Here is a 25,005-nt window from a genome sequence, read left to right on the forward strand (position 1 = left end):
GTTTCTTGCCACAAAGTGTTCACTGAATATAATTTCATCTTTGCTGCGGGTTTTATAGTGGAAGCATGAAAGTGGTCACTTGTGCGATGAAAGATCACCCAGGTAGAGAAGTTTTCCTTTCTAACCACAGGACGAGTCTGTAAGGAAATGTGCTGGGGGTGGTGGTGGAGGGGGAGGGACCGGCATTTGCAGCAGGTGAGGGAGGCTGATCTGTGTGTGAAATGTGCCATGACCTTAACAAAGCGTGTTTCAGATAGTGTGTATCCAGACATTATGTTTTCCATAGACAGATCTAGAAGAATAAATGACAACGTAGCAATGCTTAGACCTAAGCTGTGGGATGAGGGACAAGGAGTTAGACAGGTTCCCTGATGTGTGGACAGATAGGGAAGAGAGTACAGTAATAAAGATGACTGGGTTCTTCCTCAGCCTCCTGACCAGAGACAAAAGCCTGGTGTCTGAGGGTGTCTGACGTCTCCCGCTGCATACTCGTGCCAGCCCAAATCCAAGGCACTGGGAGCGGGATGAAGTCATCTCTAATTCCTAAAACAAACAAACAAACATAAAAAAACATATTCATTACCAAAGCCAGCACAGAACACAGAACAATGGTGTTACTTGTAGCCAAGCTAGCAGAGGTTTCTCCATTCATTGTTCAATTAAATTACTCCCCAAAGCAGTTTATTCTAGTGTTCTTGGGGTTTCAAAAGAAAGTGTTCCTCAACACTGAGCCAGTCAGCGTTTCTTCTTGGACTCAGGAGGGAACAAGGCCCATGAAGCCCCCACCTTGCCCTGAGGAGTTCTAGGCCCTTAATGGTAGCTGTGGGAGAATGTTCTTTAGTGGTGCTGCCAATGGTAAGTTGCCCTCATTCAAGTAAATAACCCCCCACCCATGCTCATGCAGGCAGCGCTAATTAAACTCCACGGAAGAAGAGGATCAGGAGGAGGTGGGGGAAGAGGAAATAATAATGAAAGTGGGGGTAGGAAAGGCCTGGTGAGGGTGGGGGCGGGGAAGGGAACATAACACGGGGAGGCTATGATCAGAGCACATTATATAGTATATGTATGGAATCCCGAATGAATACATTACATTAAATATATGCTAAAAAGAATGTGTCCTTGGGTTCTAAAAACGTTTGGCTGTTGAGGGAGACTGTCTTGAGACCGTGTACGGGAGAAAAAGTGTTCACTGTGATGACTCAGCTACTTTAGACTAGCACCTTTACCCCTCTGGTGACTGACTCAGCACTCAGGGATGAAGTGCAGAGATACATCGGAAGTGCAGAGATACATCGACGATCAACTTACGTATTTAGAAACTTCAGCAGAATTGCTTTGTTGAAAACTTGCGAGTTATCAGAATTAGAGTCACGGTTTGGCCTGAGCTTCTGCACGAGGCCCAGCAAGCCAAACCAAAATGGAGTTGCTTAGACTCGGGTCCGGGCTCCAGTCACGACACAGACTAAGCTGCTTATCTGAAGTTCCTAACTTTCCCAGGAGAACCAGGGCCAGGGCAAGAGAACCGTGGAGAGGAAGAACTGGAGGGAAACAGAACCCCCCTCCCCGCTGCCCCCCCCCACCAAATGGTCAGTTTCAGCTGGAGGAAATCTTGCAGCTTCCGTTTTCCAGGGAAGGTCTCACGGCCCGCCTGCCGGGAGTTGTGATTCTGTGCTGTTAACAGTGTAGCCTGAAGCACCTCTTGCCTGCTCAGGGGAAGCCTTCGTCTCCTCACTCTGAAAGAACTTCTGAGTGAGTCAGCACGAAGGAAAGCTGGAATTTATTAAGCAAGGGGCAGATGCGTGATGCAGAGACATGGCAGGTGGAGAGCAAGAGGCGCCCTAGCAGTAGCCACACATGAGATCTGTGGCTTCAGAAATTATTTCATTCTAAAGCCGCTACCTCCAACTAAGTTTAAGGACCAAATAAAGTTTTAAAATTAAGTAAAGAATTACCTGGCTTGCGTGCTTATTTCTCTCACCTAGAGAGCTCTCTTTTGTCAGTTTCAAGGTAGTCGGTGAGAGGCCTTGTTCAGGTTTGTGGATGAGAAGCTGCTAGGGATATCCAAAGGTCAAAGGTCAGGAGGTTAAGCCACATGCCTTGACCTTAAGTGTGGCCTATCAGCTGTTAATACTCCCCTGGAGGTATTTCTCGGAAGACGGAGTAGGCTTCTTTGCTGGCAGTCTCGCAATGGCTTGCTTGGTCGAGTGTGTTGAAACCTTTTGACTCTCAGCCAGCGAGAAGCCTAAGCCGGACTCTTTCTCATGCCTCCTTAAGCCCCCCTGTCTTTTCGCCTCAGAACATGGCTTAGAGACAGCAGCTTCGTGTTGTGGTTCTGCTCTTCTCTGCCCTGCTCTGGAGAGAAAGCTGGCCTCTCTCTGAAAACCGCTTCCTCTAAAGAACTGCAACCAAAACCCAGCAGAGGCCTTTGTGCTTGTTGCAATTTTGTCCTTTGAGTAGAAGCATTCTTTCTGTGGTGTTGAGGAGAAGCTAATTATGCATCTTTCAATGACCAGCAGTTCCTAGAATGAAGGAGGATTTAGATGGAAAAGGTACAAACTGAGAGGTTAGTGCTCCTCTGGCAAACTAAGTCCAATAGGGCTTCTAGAATTTACCTCTAGCTCTTAGTGTTGTATCTCTGAATACCCGTTAAAATCTAGGGATAGTATCCCTTCAGTTAGGGTCTAATGAGCACTCAGTGTGTGCTGGGTAGCCACGGGAAGCAGAGCAGAGGCCAGTGACAAACGCCCTACACTTGCAGAGCCTACCTGCTAGCAGAGGAATATGACAAGCAAGCAAACATGGATTCGGTTGTCATGGGAGGGGAGGGCTTAGTGAGACTGGAGCAGGCAAAGAGCCAGTGGCCTGAGCGCTGCTTGAAAGATCAGGATGGCATTTTGAAGAAAAGTGACATCTGAGCCAGGACCTAGAGGGAGGAAAGGATAGGGACATCATGGGAGGAAGGAAGGGATGGGAACATCTGGCAGGACTGTTGCAGGAGAAGGCCCTGAACAGGAAAGAGAATGCCTCATTGTTCGGAAGAAAAAAAAAAAGATCTCTCGGCCTCTGGGACATATAAGATTCTCTGGGGTCCTGGCGGCATTTCCGCTGTATCTCAAGAGTAGAGCTATCAGTTTCTCTCTGTTGGTGGCAAGTTGGGCTTTTATTCAAGAATCTAAATCTGCTATGGAGGTACTGCCTTATCTGTAAGGATGGAGTCCACCAGTCCCAGGAACCAAGAGGTTGTTATGACAGGAGGAAGGGGAGGTTTTCCGAGGAAGGGACATAGAGTAAGAGGCAGGTTCACGTCCGTCCCCCAGTGACAGCCCTGGCTTTTCTCTGCATCTCTGCTTCTGCTCTTTTCCTCATTTCTCCCCTTTAGTTCAGCTGGTTTAACCAGTGAGGCCCACCTTCCTTATCCCACCTGTGATGGAGGAGACTCTGTGTGGGGATCACCCACTCACTGCCCTCGCCTTCTTTGTATCCAGGCAAGAGTGGGTGGTGAGCACTAGGGAAGCCTTGTGGAGGAGGGAGAGTGAACAGGGGAAGTTGGGAAGGGAACAAGGACTACCTGGGACACTGGAGGACATGAAAGCACTGATATTCTGCAAGAAAAGATTTCCTGTCCATGTGTACAGTCTCTGAGTCCTGAGTCTGCCTGGAGCTTCAGGAAAGGGTCATCCTCTCAACGCCCAAAACAGCCTGCCCAGAATCACCAGGCCCTTCTCTTTTCCTTCTTCTATCTGGCTTAGGACTTGAATTTGCTAAAATTCAAGGATAGTCTGGTTCAAGCCACTAAAAACTTATTACAAAAGGATGATTCCTCTCTCCTGAGGCCCAAAGGCTTCAGCTCTCAGCTGACCAACGGAGGCCTTTCCAACATGCGCATGCACACACACGTGTACACACACACACAAACGCGCACACACAAATATATGGGCACACACATGCATGCACACACAAGAGAGAGGGGGAGGGAGGGAGGGAGGGAGGGAGGGAGGGAGGGAGGGAGGGAGGGAGGGAGGGAGGGAGGGAGGGATGCAAATGCAGTAAGGCAATCTGTTGAGAGACTCAGCAGACCCCTCAAATCAGGCAATTAAACTGCTGTTGGAAAACTCCAGTAGTGTTCTTCTCTAAACCAGTAATCTGATGCCTTCCTAGTTACCAAGTGTCCACTAGGCTGAGCTCCGGTCAAGCACTGGAGAACAGACCCTGAAAACAACACACTGATGAAATTCTTCTTGTATCAAAACAAGCTGTGAGGGCAGGATGCAGTTGGCGGTCGTTCTGTCCACTCTGCCTGGGTCTGGGTTACTATAGTTCACCGGGAAAGTATGTGTACCCTGAGAAGGCTCCAAACCCTGCCTCAGGGAGCCCATGCTTTTGGCTTCCTTGCAGCTCCCTCTCTGTGACCAGAAGGTGGCTTCAGAACCACGTGTTGGGCCACACTGCTCATGTTGTTCTTATCAGAGCACAGGAGAGAACCTGTGCTCACCACTTCTGAATCGGGATGAATACCCTCGTGAAGACGGCCCCAGATGCCTGGCATCCAGGGTGTGGTCCCTCAGCATCCTGAGACTGAGGCCCTGTGGTGACAGCTGCATGCAGAAGCCCCTTTCCCACCCTCCTTCCTCGTGCACACACAGCCTCTCTGTCTCTCCTTCTTGTGCTGAGGACACACATGGAGAACACATAACAACCTGTGAGTCCTTCTGCTTCCCATGGGTCCTAAGGACCTGGTAGTGTGGGAGGTAGGGAGCAGCCAGGGGTCTCCTGGCACTGACAGATGTCAGCTGCTGTGTGGGATCCAAGGGGTTTAAGGATCCCCAAGGTGGTAGGATCCTCCTCTAGCTTCCTTTCTTCATTTCTGCCCTGCTGGGTCCTGCCTTTTCCTCCAGTAGGAGGAACCATGTTCTGACCACAGGATGCCAACATGGAAGGAGAGTGTGCACATGGGACCAGGTTCAGTAAGAGAGCATTGCCAAGGCAAGTGGCAAGGTGGTGGCGATGCTTGGCCTAGACCCCTTCTCTTAGTTCACAGACCCGTGCCCTTTCACAGATGCCAAAGGGAGGAAGACACCTGAGCTGCACTCCTTAGCGGACAGATTCAGTCCCTGGATGTGACTAGTAATGACCTATCAATGTCAGAGGTCAGACATGTCCTGTTTAGATGTCGCATCATAGAAAACACCAGCTGCCTCATCTCTGAGGTCTTAGGTGGTCTGAACAGCGCGTAGGAACCTGTGGATTTGTTCACTCCCTGAAGCCTTCCTTCTCCTGTCCATCCTCACCATCTACAGTAAGCTGTGTCTCTAGCACCATTTGGCTGAAAATTATTATAAAATTATAAATATAGAGGAAAGAAAGGTCCTTACAGAGCAGGCGGTCCCGTCAACGCTGACCATTAATAGCAGAGGCTGGTCTGAGGCCTCTGTAGCTCTGTCTACGGACCGTTTCAAGGCTTGAAGATCTGAGCAGTGAATCTGGAGAGTTAGTAGATAAGCTGTAGTACTTAGGCGGAATGTTCAGCATGCCTCTTCATTCATTCTCCACACGGCATTAGAAACCACTGTCCATTCATCAGGTTTCCAAGTCCAGAGTCATCTGGGTGTGTCTGGTCTGAGCTGTGCCCCAATGTGACTGTGCCCCACTCTCCAGCTCTAAGCCATGCAAGGGGGTGGGTGTGTTGCAAAGGGTGCAGAGGGAGGGGCTGCCAAAGATACACTGATGCTCTCAACTTTGACCCTGTCAGGTATGGAATTCTATGTACAGAAGGTCTCTTACATTTGCATCTCTAGTGAAGACCATAATGTCTGTCTCTGCCTCACAATGGGGAAACTGGTGCTCACTGCAGTAGGGGCCCACCTTGGGGTCAATTCCAAACCCCAAACCTTGCCCAGTTACCTGAGTCACATTCCTGGCAGGGACTACACGGGATGCAGTATTCCTGTTCCATTTCAGGAAATTAAATGGTTGCTTTTTCATTAAAAGAAAAAATAAACACCAGATGTTTGGAAACCTAGTACAAACTCACCATGCTGGAACTTACAAGGGCTTTCAGAAGGAAAAGATTTCAAGTCAGAAAAATCCACAAAGCAAAAAAAAAAAAGATGTTTCGAATGAAAATGCATTCTGTCTTTCTCTCTCTCTCACACACACAAACAGTATCTCATTGTCTCTTCCTCAGGGAGCAGCTGTGGAGGAACTTAAGGGAGGGGACAGACACAGCATCCCATCTTTGTGCCTCATACAGACCTCAGCTTTGAGGCCAGTGTTCCCGAGCTGCAGGGGGTGTGGCGTGCATGACCATCAAAGGGCAATGGCCTGATGGGAGCTTATAAAATAACCCGGGAGACGCCAGGCACCAAAACAGGCGCCTCACTTGAAGGATTCTGTGTGGAAACTGCCATCTGCTGTCGTCTTAATAATAATAAAAAAAAGGTATGTACATCGTTGTAACGTTCACTTAGGATAAATATGTTTAAAATAGAGATTGCCTTGACTTTCTGTTGCCCCCTTTCAGCTCAAGTGGTGAGTATGGACTGGGGCGTTCACACTAGCCCTACGGGCCATCTCATTGTACTCAAACTTACAAGGTAGGAGCTATTGGCTAATTTCAGGTGACAAGTCAGAGGGTAGGTAAGCCTATGCTTGCCCTGATGGCTCCTCCTGCCCCCAACCTCCCCCTACCCAAAGGAGACATGAGAAGCTGCCTGTGTGCCAAGACAGCACCGACGATTCAGCTAGAGGGAGTCAGCTGCTCCTGACGGTAAGATCGACTGAAAACCCGGGTTGATTGTGTGAGCAGAGTACTGGACACGAAACTATTTTGCTTAGATATGGGATTTGCTGGGTGTAGTGGTGTAACCCTTTAACCCTCACGCTAAAGACAACGCAAACTGTAGGACAGCCTGGACTATGTAGAGAAAAAGGAAAGAAGAGGAGAGGGGAGGGGAGAGAAGGGGAGGAGAGGGGAGAGGGGGTGGAAAGATGCAGTTCTTGTTTGATTCAAAAGTTACATGGGTTTGGTTGTTTTTAAGATCTAATCACCCATGAAAATATTTTATTACCCTGTGTAAAGCCCCAGCCTCTAGTTAATGCCGCACAGCTTCTTGAGGTCAGGGACTGGCTACAGGAACACGCAGGCTCTTAGAGAACTGGGTTCAAGTTCTGGCCTTATAAGAGGTCTACAAATTAAGCTGAACCATTGATCTTACAGAAAACACAATCAGTTTCAGCACAGGTGGCTTCTGGATGAGACGCTGGGGCCTCGGTTTAGATCCCACAGAGCATACCGAGGCCAGAGCTTCCAAGGAGAGCCTCAGCATGCTTGATCCACAGTGTACCCAAAGTCACTGCCTACCCAGGGTGCACTGCAGGCTTGGAAGAACCTCTAAGTTGTTTAATAGTCAGTTGAAATTATAGCTAAGCTTATTTCTCAAGGTAAATTCACCAAGATGAACTTCCTGTGATATTAGACAATAGGAAGACACGCATTGTAAACCGTGCATCCTTTACCCAGAGTTGTGCAAGCCCTCCAATACCATGCTCTGTCAGTGTTAGGCGAATCCGAATGGAAGGAGCATGGAACATTAGCATCTCCCCTCTCGAGGACTTCTAGCTAGAGGAAGAAAACTCCGACAGCCGGACGGCATCTCTGGAAGCCATATAGTCAAGGGAGTGAGCCGTGCTCTGACTCCTCCCACAGAACTCAGGGTGTGTTTCAGGCCACAAGAGAACATCTTGTCATACGACATTGTCAGAGCTAGACATGGGGCTGACTCGTTGTTGCTGTTGCATGGTGAGGCAGGGTTCATCAGGTCTCACAGGCAGGCATTCAGTGAAAGGGCTGGACACAGAAGGGAGCGTGACCGAGAGGCTGTGGATGGAGAGCGGAACACAGAAGGGAGCGTGACCGAGAGACTGTGGATGGAGAGCTGAACACAGAAGGGAGCATGACCGAGAGGCTGTGGATAGAGAGCTGGTCCTGTCATGGTCCTGCCCCTTTCCAGGCCTCAGGCCTCAGTTTCCTCACTGTACACCTGGCAAGGGTGGGGGGGGGCTGTGTAGTTATCCCCTAAGGTCCTATCCATTTGTAAATGCAGTAGAGTGTACATACTATGTGCCACACATAACATCCGGTGCTTAGGAAAGACCACTGGGTCAGGCCTGTTGGGCAGAGTTACGAAAAACCCGAGAGCGCTGGAGAATGGGTGCAAAGTTTTGTGAGTTTAGGCTGGGCTTCTACAAGCACTCCACCCCCTCGAGATGTTAAAACGCAGGTGTTGTGTACATAGTGCCGGGAAAGGGGGCCTTCAGGACGAAAGATGGTGGTCCCTCCACAGATCTGCTCTAGAGAGCTTCACCCCTCCCCACCCCGCCCCAGCTGGCAGCTCTTGCTCCTTACATAACTGTTCTTTTGAAAACCAGGCAACAAAGCCTTCAGAAAAGAAGCTATTGATTATTAAAGTTATTTGGAGGTTGAAAGACTCGTAATGAAGTGGTTATAATTACTCCTGCTATGACACATCCTTTTCAGGGCTCAGATCTGAGAACATTGTGCTTGCGTTGACTCAGTCACCTTCATCTCGGAGAGGAAGGCAGGGAGCTGGAAATAGCTCGTGTGCAGAGAGAGACAAGGAGTCATGGAAAGGGAACAGAGGGAAGGCAAGTCGGGGGGGAAAGAGGCAGAGAGGAGCCCAAAGTGTCCAGCCATAGCCTGCAAGGACAGCCGTTGCGATCCATCCATTGTCCCTGCCCAGAGACAGCTGTGGCCACCGGAAGATTCTGTACTGAAATGATATTGTGCTCTTCCACATCAGCGGATGGGCCTTCTCTGGTTAAATGTACACCCTCTGTGGAAAAAATACCCTCAGCGAATGGGGAAAACACTTGGGAAATACAATCCTGTTTCTGTTTTTCATAATAACAATGCTAGTATTCAGCTGGGCAAAGAGGCCCATGTTTGTAATTCCCAGCACCCACGAGGCAGAGGCAGGAATATCTCTGTGAGTTCAAGACCAGCCCAATCTAAAAAGCAAGTTCCAGTCTAACCAGGGCTAATAGTGAGAGGCTGTCTCAAAATAAATAAATAAGTAGATAAATAGATAGATAAATGAAGAAATAAATAAATAACAAATAGCTAATATATACTAAGTACCTGCTTGGTGTCAGCCCCTCCCTCTTTCTGGGGAGGTGTCTTACGTCATTACAGCTGGTCTTGAATTGGTGACCTCCAGAATTGTCCCACCTAAGCCTCTCTAGTAGCCCCCTTTGCCACCACCCCTGGCTCTATTTTATCCCATTTTATTTTTGCAAAAGTTCATGAGATAGACATGACTATTAGCCCACTTCATAAGCCAAGAAGCAAAGGTCTGACTTGCACAGGTACACTTAGTAGGTGGCAGAGCCAGAATTGGAAACCCATTTGAATAACACTGGGTCTCCATATGTTGCTCTTGGCTAAGGTTCCCAGGCTAAGCATGGGTTGATAGGACAGCCTAGCAAGACATGCAAGGATGAAGTGTGGGGGTCCGGTCAGCATTCCTTTATGAATCTGATAGAACAGTTAATTTGTGCATGATTTGGATCTGAGCTTTATTTCTTCATTCACAGTATGACCTTTGACCTTTCGGTGCACCTCTTTGTCCGATCCCTGTAGACACCTTAGTTTTGTTCCAGAAACAAATACCTACCAAACCTGACATTTCCAAGAGTCTGGGATGATTCTGAGGAGAACTGGACTGGGTGCCCACCCTGATGAAATATTCAATGGGGCATGGGAGGGTGCAGGTCCACGGAGGAGGCTAATTCAGCAAGAGATGCTCTCAAAGAGGCCAGTACTCTGAGGTGATAGTCTTACCATGACTGGACAGCCAGCCTGGCAGAAGCTGCAAGATGGCAGCTCCTCAGTGCTGAAGAGAATGCCGGCTGACGGACCAAGCCCTCAAGGATTCTCTATCACCGTGTGTCCTCAGGAGACCCAGACACATCCGGCTGCCTTATTTCTCCCTAGGCCTCTCCTGGAGCCACTCAGAGCCGAGATGGTGACCATGCTGTTGCTCCTGGCTACACTGGCAAGCCTCTTCACTGCAGCCAAGGGACAAAGTTTCCATCTTGGAAAATGCCCATCTCCTCCAGTGCAAGAGAATTTTGACGTGAAAAAGGTGTGGTAACTCAAACTTCCCCTTTGTTTTTTGAGCATGGTGGGAGGTTTATTTTATTCTTTAATCTCCCTCCAAAGCAAGCCTTGGGGAGGTGTGGAAGTCTTTGCAGAAACAGGACAGCAGGGTAACAATCCGTGTGAGGCAAAGAGAAAATCGATTCAAGATGACTCAGTAACCAGTGTTGGTTCAGACTTCCAGAGTCTGACCCCAGGTGGTTTATTTTAGGCATATTTAAGTATAGTGCAACTTGGAAGAAGTTTCCTGATTCAACACTATCCCGTGTGCGCAAAGATGCATAATTACATTGATACCACTTCTTCCTGGAAGATGGGCTCTATAGACAGCCTACATGGATTATTTTAAGGACTTGGGGAGGATCTGGTGTGGTCTCCGTCTTCCAGTTAACACAGAAGTTATCTAGCCTATTAGTCACCTTTGGTTCTAATTTGGGAACTTGGGGGGAGCCTTTGGCCATACAGATAGTGCAAAGGTCACCTAGACAATCACTTCTGGTCCTGGTTGAGGGAGCTTAGGGAAGTGTGGTATGACTTGGCGCTTTGGCACAGGGGTTACCAAGGCTATTAGCCACCTCCATCCCCAGCCTTCTGGGTGGAAAACAGATTATACATCTTTTCCTTGGAAAGACAGCCCTGCTTGTCTACATTCCTGATCCCTAATGCTATCTGTGAGCATATGAGCCTTTGCACTCCCATCAGGGAAGGCACTTGCCTTCCTTATTTTGGGTTTCCCTGAAGTAGTCTCTGAGGCCACAAAGGGGAAAGGGGGAGTCTTTGGCACCTCAGCTTGCCCTGTAGATGGATGCCAACATGCCATAGGAGCTCCCTGGCAGGGGAGAGCATGGGACAGCAGACAGGAGCTGTCAGTGTGTAGGGATTGTCCCCCACATCTCTGGGAAGGTGGTGTGAGATTAGGGGATGTGAATAGCGGCATTGACTATGACTGGTTTACTACTATTGTCCAGAGAGAAAGGTGGAGTGTCCTCCCGTGACACAGTTGGCACACACACACAGGTTTCCTGTCAGAGAGCTCAAGACAGGACCCGGGAAAGGCCAAAAGTTCCCCAGGGGTGTTTTCTTGTTACCTACAATGTAACTAACTCCCCATAAATGCTCCTTTTCTTGGAATGAGTCAGAGGGAACAGCAAGAAAGGGGGCAGCGATTAGGTGACAGAACTCAGCAGCTCCCACAACTGGGGAAGGCTTGGGTTCTAATCTTAAGGCTCCTTCTCTCTAAAAGGTTTTGGTTGATTTTAAGGAGCAGCACACTTGGCTTGAGAAACAGTGAACTTATCAGTCACTGGAACGTTCGCGTGAGTGCTGGAAGTGCTAGAGGGTGGGACGGAAGAGCTTAGAGATGGCAGGCAGAGCCCAAGGTAAGGAAGGAAAGGTCTGCACTGACATTCTCCATTAATATCTTAAGGATTTTCTTTAATTGAGTCAACCTGGAACTGCCCCCTCCCAGAAAAATCCAAAAAATCAAAAATCAAAAACAAAAAACACATTTATGATAATATCCAGGGAATTTGAGTTAGATTTTAGTCTAGGAGTAAAAATGTAAAAATGCTGAAGTATCCTGGAAATTATAACTGATCTCTTCCCTTCCAGACGTCCTTCGAGAACTGAAGCAAAATGTTTTGGAAAGATATTTTGGAACGTGTGTGTGTGTGTGTGTGTGTGTGTGTGTGTGTGTGTGTGAAGGCCCTATGCAGAGTGCTGGGTCCCCTTGAGCTGGACTTACAGGCAGCTGGGAGCTGTCCAATGAGTAGGCCAGGACTTGAACTCCTCTTCAGGAGCAGCAAGGGCTCTTAACTGCAGAGCCATCTCTCCAGTCCTAAAGCGGATTGTTTTTTTAAGGCAAATATTGGATTGACTAGTTTATATAGCATGTTGCTGACTTGTTCAAAAAGGTTTTTATTTTAAGGATTTTTAACATATTCACTGTTATGCAGCCATCATTAAATCAGTTTTAGAAGACTTTCGTTGTCTTCTAAAGAAGCCACAAACCCGCTAGCAGTCTTTCTAGCCTCACTACTCAGACTTTTCACCTCAGTGACAAACCCTTCAGAGAAACAACTTGAAAGAGAGATCGGTTCTGGGCTCTGGTTTCAGTGATTTCGGTCGATGGTTTATATGGCCCACAGGCTTATGGGGAGCAGAACCTCACAGGGCGCATAGTTCAGAAGGCTGCTTAGCTTATGGCGGCCAGTAAGCAGAGAGAGAAAGGAGAGCAAACAAGAGCCATCTCTCCTAGGCATGCACTCTCTGGCCTGCTTCCTCTAACTAACCCCTCCCACTTACCACCTCCCAGTATAGCAAATCCATCAAGGGACTAATCCATTGGTTAGGTCAGAGCCCTTGGCATCCTATGACTTCCTTAAAAGTCTCACCTCTGAACTCTACTCACATCAAGACAAAACTGCCAACCTGAGAAGCTTCACGCCCAAACCAGAATACTCCTTTGATGGGGAACTTCAGCCAATCACATTCTGTTTAGGGTGTGTCCCCCGGGGGCCCACAGAAAATAAATAAAAGATCCAGGTGCGCTTGCCCCCTCCTCTTTTTCTTCCCTGCGCTCCTGGTGTTCACGGGATCTTTGGTCGTGTAAGTTTTCCCTTTTCCCCCAATTATTAAGAACCCTGAGATTAAGAGTCTCATGCTCTACTGACTGAGCTAGCTCCTTTTCTTCCCAACTCCACCATACCCACACAACCAATATTTTCCTTTCTGTCAATATGAATTTGTCTGTGGGATATGCAATGCTAGCTTTTTGTGGCTGAAGGAAATGTTTTCAAGGTTCACCGGTTCGCAGAATGCATCAACACTCCATTCCTTCTGTTGCCAAATGATGCAGGGATGATGCTACAGTTATTTGTCCTTATCGTTTGAGTTGTTTTGCTTTTTTGCTACAGAAATGCTGAGGCTGCAGATATGCTGCCGCTGTGACATTCAGGCTTGGGGCTTTTTTGGAAGAGAGGGGTGTGTGTTTTCAGTTCCTTGGGGAACACATGGAGTACGGTTGTGGATGTGGCAACTCTGGGTTTAGCTTTTTGACTAGCTGTTGGACCATCTTAGAACACTGGCACCATTGCACGTTCTCACAGGCAGCCTCTAACATTACTTTCCTCACATTTCCACCGGCGGTTGTTATTAATGTCCTCTTTTATTATAGGTGTCAGAGTGATATTAAATAGCATCACCCCCATTTCTTAAGGGCTGATGATTATCTTTTCATGTGCTTATGAGCCATGTGTCAATCTTCCATTCAAATCTCTTGCACTTAGAAAAATGGGTTAAAAAAAAGCTGGGCATGGTGCATGCCTTTAATCCAAGCACTTGGGAGGCAGAGGCAGGTAGATTTCTGTGAGTTCGAGGCCAGCCTGGCCTTCAGAATGAGTTCCAGGACAGACACAGAGAAACCCTATCTTGAAACATCTTCCCACTCAAACCTTTTTAATTGTTGATACCCAAATCCTTTTCCTTTAAGCTAGATGCAGATCTTTTCCAGATATGTTAAAATAGTTTATCCTGTTTTGGTGATTGGAAGCTGCTTGTTCATTTTCTAGCTGCCCAGACTCCTGAAATAATCACACAGAAACTATATTATTTAAATCACTGCTTGGCCAACTACTTTAAGCATATTGCTAGCTAGCTCTTATGTCTTTGGTTAACCCATTTCTATTAATCTGTGTATCTCCTTGTGGCTGTAGCTTACTGGCAAGTTTCCAGAGCATCTGTCTGCAGCTACATGGCTTCTCCCTGACCTCTTCTTTTTCCCAGCATTCAGTTTAGTTTTCTTGCCTAGCTCTATTCTGCTAAGACACTGGCTGAAACAGATTTATTTATTAACCTATAAAAGCAACACATAGACAGAAGGATTTTCCATACCACTATTTGATGGATATTGTTGTTGTTGTACTCTAACCCCACAGTGGAATGCCAAAGTGTTGTTGGTTTTATTTACTCTTTGCTCTTTGCTCCCACCCTGCTCCCAAAGAAATTACACATGGAGTCTTATTCTTTCTTATGAATGTCCGGCCTTAGCTTGACTTATTTCTAGTCAGCTTGTCTTAACTGAAATTATCCCATCTACCTTTTGCCTCTGGGCTTTTCTCTATTCTGTATACCTTTCTTTATTCTTACTCCATGGCTGACTGTGTAGCTGGGTGGCTGGCCCCTTGTGTCCTCCTGTCCTTTTCTTGTTCCTTCTTTTTGAACCCTCTTCCCAGATTTCTCCTCCTATTTATTCTTTCTGCCTTCCAGCCCCACCTAGTCTTTCTCTCTGCCCAGCTGTAGGCTGTTCAGCTCTTTATTAGACCAACCAGGTATTTTAGACAAGCAAAGTATCAAGCTTCACAGAGTTAAACAAATGCAACATAAAAGAATAGAACACATCTTTGTATTATTAAAACAAATGTTCAACAGCATAAACAAATGTAACACATCTTAAAATAATATTCCACAATAGATGGAACGTTTTCCTTTATCGATATACCCTTTGAAGCATGAGGGCTTTTTATATCAATCAGATCCAATTTGTCCGTGTTTTTACTTTGGGGTCGGCCATACAAACTTAAGTACCTAATTAGTAAGTATCCCATTAACTCAGTAGGTAGCACTTAGTCTCATCCCTAGAGAAGCATTGCCTACCCCAAGGCTATAAAGATGTACACCTCTATGTTTTCTCTGAGTCTTATAGTTTAAGCCCTTGCATTTAAGCCTTTGGTCATAGGAACATCCAACTCCATCTGTATGTCTTCCCTGTTGTTCTAGCACCATTCTCCATTACCAGTTCTCCACTGATAGTCTTAATATGCATAGCAAAAATCAGTTGATCGTGTTTATGAAGTTTTATTTTCAAAACTTCAATTCTATTACAGGTGTATGTCTGTCTATACTTACTTCATATGTGATTACTATATTTTGTCATAAGTTTCTAATCAAAATGTAGGAGTTCTCCAACTTTATTCTTCTATTCTTTGTCCCTTGAATTTTCATATGAATTTTATGATCAGCTTGTCCATTTCTGCAGAGGATATAAGGAGCAATTTCTAGAGTAGTGCCATCCTAACCCTTTCTGTTCATAAGCTATCTCTTTAGCTATTTTTTTTTAATTTGAGACAAGATTTTTTTGTGTAACAGTCCTGGCTGTCCTGAAACTCACTCTGTAGACCAGGCTGGGCTTGAACTCAGAGATCTGCCTGCCTCTGCTTCCCAAGTGCTGGGATTAAAGACGTGTGCCACCACCGGTCAGCATCTATTTACCTTTCTGTCTTACCAATATTTTGCAGTTTTCAAAATGCAAGTTCCTACATATCTGTAGTTAAATTTATTCCTAAATATTTTTGTTCCTTTTATGTTATTGTAAATGGAATTTCTTAATTTCATTGGCAGATTTTTTTCATCCCATGTGTAGAAACATTTTTGTTTATTGATCTTGCATTTTTTAAATTTGCAGTACTCATGATTTCAATAGTGTGTGTCTGTGGGTTTTGTTGTTTGTTTTTAAGATTCCTTAGGGAGACTGGAGATAGAGCTCAGTTGCACAAAATCAAGTCTGACTTCCATTTCCAAATAAACTAAGCATGGTCACACACATCTCTAATCTAAGATGAAGGCAAGAACATTCAAAATCCCTCCAAAACATTTTCTTAGGGCTTTGTGTATACAGTAATAGATCATCTGCAAATAAAGATGATTTTGCATATTTTCCAGTTTTCTTTTTCAGATACCAAATTGTCCTTGTATAGAAACTGCAATAAGAAAGATTTGCAGAGCAATATGGGATCATGAAGGAACACAACACGACAACCACTCACCTCTGAGTTTCCTTGTTTCAGGAAAGTCCTTGCTCATAATGGTGGATCACTCAAGTCGCTTCAGCGGTTAAGAACTATGTTAAACATATCATAAAACGAGGACTTTTCCAAGGGTGGTTATGAAACTTGTTAGCTTGCTTTTTGGATACTGCCAACGAAGGTCAAGTTCAATGGGGTAGTTTTGTTTTGCTAGGGTTTTTTTTTGTTTGTTTTGTTTTGTTTTTTTAGATTTATTTATTTATTATGTATACAACATTCTGCCTCCATGTATGCCCACATGCCAGAAGAGGGCACCAGATCTTATTATAGATGGTTGTGAGCCATCATGTGGTTGCTGGGAATTGAACTCACGACCTCTGGAAAAGCAGCCAGTGCTCTTAACCACTGAGCCATCTCTCCAGCCCCCATTTGCTAGGGGTTTTTGTTGTTGTTGTTATTGTTTTGGTTGTTTGTTTGAGACAGGGTCTCCTGTAGCCCAAGCTGGCCTTGAACTTTTCACGTAGCTGTTGCTGACCTTGGGTTCCTGATTTTCTGGTTTTGTGCACCTCCCAGGTTCTGGGATTAGAGGCCTCTGCTAGATTGCAGTGTTTTTTGAACAGACTGGGGGTTTGCTAAAGGAGTGATAAACTATCGTCGAAGATTGTGAACAGAGTCAGCAGAGTCACGTGACTGAAGCAGTGCTGTCACTTGCTTCTGGAAGGTGAATGTGTGCTTTACTTGCTCTGTTGAGTCTTTAAGTTTATAGAATGATTACATTTAATATTTCGACTAGGCAAATATACTCAAGTAGTTCAAAATGCTGAAGATGCAAAAGAGAGCTGGGCCCATCGCTCAGTGATAGCATACCTAGTTGGTATAAAGTCCTTTTATTGCTCCATCCCTAGAACCATGGAGAGTGGAGGTGAGGTGGACACAACCTAAACCCCGAAGGTCCAAAGGAGCCTACAATGGCGTTTCCCTTAGTCTCCCCAGTTTCCTCCCCCTGGAACAACCAGGAAAACCAGCATATTGTATACCTTTGTATAGACAATGTGCACATATACAAGGAAATATGCATTAGGCTGTGGCAGCCAAAATAGCAGCTTCCAGGTGCCCGTAGCCTGTTGTCTAACCTGTGAGCATGCTACCTTCCATGGGATAAAGGGATTCTACAGAGCTGACCTGAGATGACCAGACTGGCTATCCAGGAGGCTGTATTAATCACATAATTTATTAGAAGCAGAACATCTTTCCTAGCTGTGATTAGAAAGAGAGAAAGAGATTTGAAGAAATGAGAGTCGGGGGGGGGGGAGGGGCGCAATGGACCTTGAAAATGGAGGACTTCTGGGTCCAGAAAGCAGGCAGCCTGTGTGACATGGAGAAAGCAAAGATGCCCACTCTGTCTCAGAGCCTCGGGATGCAGAGGAAGCCTACATCTCAGCTTTAGCCTCGTGAGGTTAGCATCAGTGTCTGGCTTATGGAGCTGTAAGTCAATAAATCTGTGCTGGTGAGAGTTTGTAGCTCCTCACTGCGGCAATAGAAATCCCGTAAGCTTCCGTTGTTCATGAGTTCAGTAAAGTACCCTGCACTTCAGACCTTTGCTCTTCACTCTTTCGATGCCTTCGAGATAATTGCATATACCTCTTTTAAAAGGGGGTGTTTAAAATTTTATCGGATAGATGCACACCATCATTTAACTTCCCAGCCCCTCACTGGACTGTTCCTTGCCTTTTATTGCGACAGAACTGTAACCGATAGCCTTATACACACACATCTTTTTTTTTTTTTTTTTTTTTTTTTTTTTTGACAGCAGACGATACATTCCCAGAAGTTAAATTGCTGATCTAAAGCGCATGTATTTTTAGTTTGGTTCAATATTAACAACCCTCTCTCTGTAACCAAGAAGTTACAAATCGGAACAGTAAACCAACTCCAAGCAGGAAGGCCTCACGGCCAACATGTCTGAGTTCCACCAAATTCAAAGATGCCGTGTAGAATTATCAGCTGTTGGAAGTGAAAGGTATTTTTCAGGAACCAGACAATCCCTTCCCTTCTCGGAGACTAGAATTTCACACAGGTTCTGACTGCAGAGAACTCTAAGAACATCTCCAAATAAAGAGCCCTTGAGGAGTAGGCTGTGGCAAAGAACCAGGACCCACGCACATCCATTCACTGAGCCTCCTTTGAAACGCTATCTTGCCCAGGTGGCTGGGAACGGTGCAGCCCATTTGGCCTGGTTTCCCCTGGAAAGGGCTCCGCTTCTAAGACAACAATGGGAAAGAGTCAGCAGGTCCCCAGAGAGCCCCTGGGTTTTGCTCTGTTCCTTGTTGTCTGTACAGTATCTCGGAAGATGGTACGAAATTGAGAAAATCCCAGCGAGTTTTGAGAAAGGAAACTGCAACCAAGCCAACTACTCGCAGATGGAGAACGGGAACATCAAAGTGCTAAACCAGGAGCTGAGGTGAGTGGCTGAACAGGCCTGCCTGGGGTGGGTGACCTTGCTGTGCACTGAGGTGGGCAGGGGCAGGGAGACAGACAGTGCCTGAGTTCCTCAAGGTAGGCACTGTGGGGCCAGAATGCCTGCTTTCTCCTCTTTAACCAAGTCTGAGCTCCTGCTGATTACCAAACACTGAGAGACCATAGGGAGTCAACAGGAATGTAGCAAAGCCTCTGATCTCATTGCAAAATGGAGACTCTGGAAACAGAGGACATCAGGCAGCCTTGTGTGGCCTCCACACCAAGACAGAGAGCCCTTGGACCTCCCCACCCTTTTCTCTTTCTTCTTCTGTTGAGTCAGGCTCTTATGTAGCCCAGGCTAGCCTCCATCTTGCTGTGTAGCCAAGGATGTTCTGGAATTTTTAATCCTCTTTAGTGCTGGGATTACAAGTGTGTGTCACCAAGCCTTGCCCAAGCAGTACTAATGTTAGCCCAAAGCCTTTTTTTTAAAATATTTATTTATTTATTATGTATACAATATTCTGTCTGTGTGTATGCCTACAGGCCAGAAGAGGGCACCAGATGGTTGTGAGCCACCCTGTGGTTGCTGGGAATTGAACTCAGGTTTTGGAAGAGCAGGCAATGCTCTTAACCTCTGAGCCATCTCTCCAGCCCCACAGGGCCTTTTGTATGCTAAGAAGCACCCTACCAAGTGAGACGCATCTCCAACCCCAGGCACCTCCTTTTCTTGCTGAGCAAGCATCAGATATACATGCTCTCTAGTTTGGGTCAACAGGATATCTTTTAGAAGTATGTACCTGTCATTAAGTGCTCTGGACATTAATCTTCAATCCAGGACTTTTTGCCCTGGAGAGCAGACCTGATGAGACCCAGGAAGAGGTCCTTCTTGCTTACCCTCCACCAACCAAAGTTACACCACCAACAAACACATTTTAGTATTTCCTATATGCAAGGCATTCCCCCTACCCCACCTGAAAATATATTGTTTAATCCCCATGATAAAGCAAAATATATACTTATTATAAACCTCATCGGTGAGAAGACTTAGGTACAGAGAGGTTAACAACTTGTTCAGGGGCCATACAACTGACACATGATGAAGTCTAGATTTGGACCCGGGAAGGGGGAAGTGAACAGAGACCAGTGGAAAAAGGTCGGGGGTGAAGGGTTGTTCTTTCTGTTCTCTACCAAGATATGAGGATGCTACTCAACTCCAAGAAAACAACTACGCTCAGTCCTCAAGTCGTTAGGTCCACAGAGGCTCTCTGTGTCCGCCATACCACCCACTCACAGCCCTGTGAGCCAGAGCCCTGCCAGCTGACTGCCAGCCAGCGTAAACCAGAGAAGGAAGGAAGGCACTTGAGGGCCCTCTGACAGAAGGAGCTCCTTTCCGAGCCCCAGAGGAGGGATGCCAGAGGGACTGACTACAGGGCATCACATGCCTTTGCCAGGACTCTCCTAGGATTTTACAGGCCCTGTACTAGTCAGTGGTTTCTCCTCACAGTGGAATACCACAGAAATGGTGTATTTGGGCCACAGTTCTGGAAGTTCTGTCTAGAATCAAGGAGATTTATTCCTTGAGCCTCTGGTGGTGAAAATATTCACCCCAGGAGGAAGGAAAGGACACCCCCCAGTGACCTAAGGACCTCTCTCAGTCTCAACTCCCATTTCCATCATAAGAGCACCACCCTGGGAGCAAACCTTTACCAGGTCCTTTTGGGGAACATTTATCCAGACCATAGCAGGGAGGAGAGTTCTAATGACTTCTTTTTATTTTACTTTTGTTTTTCAAGACAGGATTTCTCAGTGTATCCCTGGCCATCCTGGAACTTACTCAGTAGACCAGGTCCACCTGCCTCTGCCTCCTGAGTGCTGGGATTAAAGGCGTGCATCACCCCTGCCTGGCAGTAGGATCAGTGAAATAATATGTCCCATTAGATGCCAAGCCCATGAAGCCCACACACAGGGAACTGGAATCCTCAGCCTGTGTTTAAGAACTTGAGGCCCAGAAGAGCTGTCCTAGAACTAGAAGACTGAAGGGACCCAGCTTTGCTACTTGCCTGCCTGGCCCAGATCAGACTAGAATGTGCTCTTAGGTTAGCTAGTTCTGCAGCCAGGAGCAAGAGAGCTACCGTCCCTGGGCATTAAGTGGGGTGAAAGGAGTAAATCAGCAGTGTTTGGCATGGGGTAACCTCTACTAAGCATGACCTTTAAATGACTGAACTCCTGCTACTTGAACACACAGATTGGGGCCGGTGAGATGGCTCAGTAGGCAAAGGCACCTGCCACCAAGTCGAGTCCCACAAGTATCCTCTGATCTACACACTAATGTCATGATAGGCATGTGTGTGCACATGCATACACACTAAATGTAATACAACCACGGTTTAAACAAAATACAAGTGCATTTTCCCCATGAACACATTGTGCCTTCATGATCAGAGACTGGTGTCTCAAGAACTGTTCGGGAACAAGACACAAATGATAGTGAAGAGAAGAGCCTGGTGCGTTGCTAAGTTACCATTTGCAGATGGAGACAGACCATCTTCCAAGAGACAGCAGGGCATGGTGCCTGGCCCTACGTGGTGACAGACAGACAATGTAATCAGGACTCTGAGAGCACCTGTGCTAAGCTCCCTCACCTGCTGCTTAGAATCTGGTTGTAGAACAGCATCCTTGTAAGTGGGTTTTTCTGTCCCTCCTGCCAGCTCTCAAATCAAGAACAGAGACTTATATGAAAGTTCAACTGATAGCTTAGACTTATTTCTAACTAGCTCTTAGAACTTAAAGTAACCCATTTTTATTAATCTACGTTTTACCATGTGGCTTTTACCTCTATCCCGTGTTGTGTATCCGACCCGTTCCACTATTGGCCGTTCAGCCTTTTATTATAAAACCAATCGGAGTAACACATGTTCACAGTGTACAAAGAGATTATTCTGCAACACATCCCTCATTGCGAATCATAGCGCTAAGCTCTCAACTTCCTCACACGTACTTGGCTCTCATGGTTGGCCTGCTTGACAGCTGACGGGCAGGCAGCTCCTTTGTCACCTCCTAAAGAGGAACACTTATGTCTAGACACCCCCTTCTCTTCCTCTGCCCCAAGGCTTTCTTTGCCCTGTCCTCTGGGTTCATGGGGTCATTGGGAGTTAGCCTGAAATGGGCCAGGTGCTTGTGAAGAGTACTTCCTTGGTTTCAAGACCAGAATGTTTAAGATATGCCACCATTGCTTGCTGGGCGGTGGTGGTGCACACCTGTAATCCCAGCACTTTGTGAGTTCGAGGCCAGCCTGGTCTACAGAACGAGTTTCAGGACAGGCTCCCAGGCTACACAGAGAAGCCCTGTCTCCAAAAAAAAGATACACCACCATTTTATGTACCACTAAGAAAGAATATCTCTGTCACTGGTAAGTGCTGGGGGACCGATTATGAAGTGTGTGTTTCTTCACAATTATGTCTCTGAGAACGGGACTTGTCTCAGAACCATGTCTCCTCCTTGCCTCTGTGACAACCTGTTCTCTTTCGAAATCTCCCACGCTCACCGGACACCAGCTGAACTAGAGGGGTTTTCAGAACTCAGGCTCCTAGATGGGACACTGCAACTCAGGGCTGGGGGGACGTGCCCCCAGTCCCCTTCCTGCTTTGCATTGTTTTCAGGGCTCTAGTTCCCCATCCTTTGTTTCTTTGTCATCCTCTCCTCTGAGAAGAGACAACCTTACAAGGGGGTTGTTGTTTATTTTCCCATTCCTCTTTATTCTCTCTCTTTGAAGCCTAGGAGCAGGAAGTGCCTGCCTGAAAGGCGAAAGGCAAACAGTCCAAAAGCCGGTGTTGAAATGCCAGGGCCTAGCATAGAACCCAGCCCTGGGCTTTGTCACAGCGGCTTCTTGTCCACAAGTGCTGTCTTCCTCCCCTGAATCTCAGGCAGTCACAGAAGGAAGAACAGGGTCCAGAGCCAGGTCTGGTTGGCCTTTCAAGAGCCCCTTACAACAGATACCAACGTGTTGGCTGCCAGAGCCCTTGGGCATGAAGCTTGACTTTCATTGATTCTTTTTGCTTTTCAATTATATGTATTTTCTTTCTTTCCCGTATCTTTTTTCCTTTTCTCTCTCCTCTCTCTCTCCCCCCCTCTCTTTCCCCCCTCCTCTCTCTCCACTCACTTTAGACCTGATGGAACTGTGAACCAAGTTGAAGGTGAAGCCACACAGAGCAACCTCTCAGAGCCAGCCAAGCTGGGAGTCAAGTTTTTTGAGTGTAAGTATGCACTTCCCTCAGGGAGCTTCAAAGATGGGGGTTCTGTAGATAGAAAGCTGGAGCCCTGTGTTCGAGCACATCTGAGAGCTGTCTTCAGGGTTCAAGTCAATGCACAATTATCTTCTGTGCACTTACCGTATGCTGTTCCCTGGAGTAGGCACTGATGATGGCTAGACAGAGCTGAACATGTCCTTACAGCCTGACATCCCATGTGGCCACTGAAGAGGTACCAAAAAACTTCCTTAGCTTTCCAGGAGGCGAGGCCCACAAAGATACACATATAGCATGAGTAGGAGACGGGATCCAGTCTGATCTCGCAGGAAGCGGAAGCCCCCAAATTACTAGATGTTAGGAGAACAACCCACATCTGCATAAGCTTGCAGGCAGGAGTGACAAGCTGAGGCCTGACTCTGCCACTCTCTAGTCACTCTGTTCTGCCCTTTGACTTCTGGTCTAACCTGGGAACGTACAAGGCAGCAGACAGGGTAGTTAGTTTGGTTACCTCTGTAGGTAACATTGGAGAATTCATCTCAGACCTAAGAGGTCTTCTTACCCTGGAAATGCTTGGGCGGCCCCCTCTGTATCTATAGGGCAGACACCAAGTCACTCCCATAAAAGAAATCATTGTCCTTCTCCTGCCTGCCTTTCTGGCACCATGGCACATTCTTAAAGCTGATACAGGAAGGAGAACCCGAACACATTAGTCTCTGCTCTTCACTCGGGATGGTGGACTTGAAGCTTTGCTGTGCATTCCTGACCCTCCCTGTGAAGCAGTCTCTGTGTACATTGATGCTAGTGCAGCTGTCAACCCAAGGACGTTGGCTGAATCCCTGGTCGTCTCCATGGTGCCTTTTCCATGCCGCTGTCGGAGGAGGGGGCATAAAAATGGTCCTTGACTGTGGCCACCCACTAGAATCACTGGGGAGTTTTGTTGGTGGTGGTGTTTTCAATACCAAGCATAGTGGTACACACCTGTAATCCCAGCCCTGAGGAGGCTGAGGCAAGAGGGATACAAGCTACAGGTCAGCCTGGGCTGACTTGGCTTGGTGGATAATACGCTTGTTGTATGAGCCTGAGGATCTGAGTTTGATCCCTGGAACCCACCTAAAGCTGAAGATAACTAACTCCAAAAGTATTGTCCTCTGACCTCCTCGCATATGCCATAGCATGTGGCCCCAGCCATCTCATACACACACACACACACACACACGCACGCACGCACGCACGCACGCACGCACGCACGCTAATTTTAAAAAAATTAAAGGCCAGCCACTTGAAGGTCTGAAGTTGGAGAAGGGTGGGCGGGTGGTCTTAATGTCTCTCACTGCCCCCACACGTTTCCCATGTGAATCACCGACTTAGAGTGGGTCCCCACAGTCCTGGAGAGGGGGCTCCCCTTGTCCTGGTCCTTCTTCATGCTGCTGCCTCTGGTTTCAGTGATGCCGTCTGCACCGTACTGGATCCTGGCCACCGATTATGAGAACTACGCTCTTGTCTACTCCTGCACCACCATCATCTGGCTCTTCCACGTGGATTATGCCTGGATCCTGGGAAGAAACCCTTTTCTTCCTCCAGAAACAGTAACCTACCTGAAAGATATCCTCACTTCTAATGATATCGACATCCAAAAAATGACGATCACGGATCAAGCGAACTGCCCCGACTTCCTGTAAAGGGAGGGGTAACCGCTCAGGTTACTTCTATGCTTAGCGCTCCCCGGCTCCACCCCTGCTCCTCATAAAGACAAACCAAGCAACCGTGGCAAGTTTGGCCATAGAAGCCAAGGGAGGGGACTCTGGGAAAGTTGACCCAAACCCAGCCAGACCCCACACTGTCACTCCGCTAGCCCAATAATAAACATTTTGCTGATCAGCTGTGTTCACAGTGGATTCTGAGTTAGGGCTATTGTGGGAGATTCATTAGAAGCAGATGGTGGGAAACCCTTCAGTGGTTGTGTTTAGAAAAACAATTCTGAGCCGCCCTAGTTTCAAGGTAGGAGAAAGCCGATGGCAAAGTTTGGTGAGTTGGATCCAGGGTCCCACTCCACTGCAGCTGCCCCTCTGGAGGGAAGGCTGGGAGGTTTTCATTTCTGTCTGGAGTCTTCCCTGAAGTTACTTTCTCATCAAAGTCTTCGGAGTGGGGCTGAAGAATGAGTGTCCTGGGAGGGTCTGTGGGAAGAAGAGATTCTGTGAGGAAAAGACAAAGGAATTTTTAAAATGATACAAACACTTCTCTTTCCTCCGTTTGTGTTTACTGAAGTCCAATTGCATTCCAGCCATTGAAAAATCCTGAGTCCCTCCCTGCCCACCCCAGAAGC

The 25,005-nt window shown here is 47.0% G+C and overlaps 1 protein-coding gene across 1 annotated transcript; it reads left to right on the forward strand.

Moving 5' to 3' along the window:
• Window positions 1–6,378: 6,378 nt before the first annotated feature.
• Apod (apolipoprotein D) lies at window positions 6,379–24,560 on the forward strand. The gene is made up of 5 exons (XM_038346310.1): window positions 6,379–6,438; window positions 10,013–10,163; window positions 18,318–18,439; window positions 22,600–22,688; window positions 24,126–24,560. Exons 2-5 carry the CDS (start codon window positions 10,041–10,043, stop codon window positions 24,359–24,361), a joined length of 570 nt encoding a protein of 189 aa, XP_038202238.1. The 5' UTR covers window positions 6,379–6,438; window positions 10,013–10,040; the 3' UTR covers window positions 24,362–24,560.
• The last annotated feature ends 445 nt before the right edge of the window (window positions 24,561–25,005 follow it).

Source organism: Arvicola amphibius, chromosome 10 (genome assembly GCF_903992535.2).
Source record: "Arvicola amphibius chromosome 10, mArvAmp1.2, whole genome shotgun sequence".
NCBI classification, from domain to species: Eukaryota; Metazoa; Chordata; class Mammalia; order Rodentia; family Cricetidae; genus Arvicola; species Arvicola amphibius.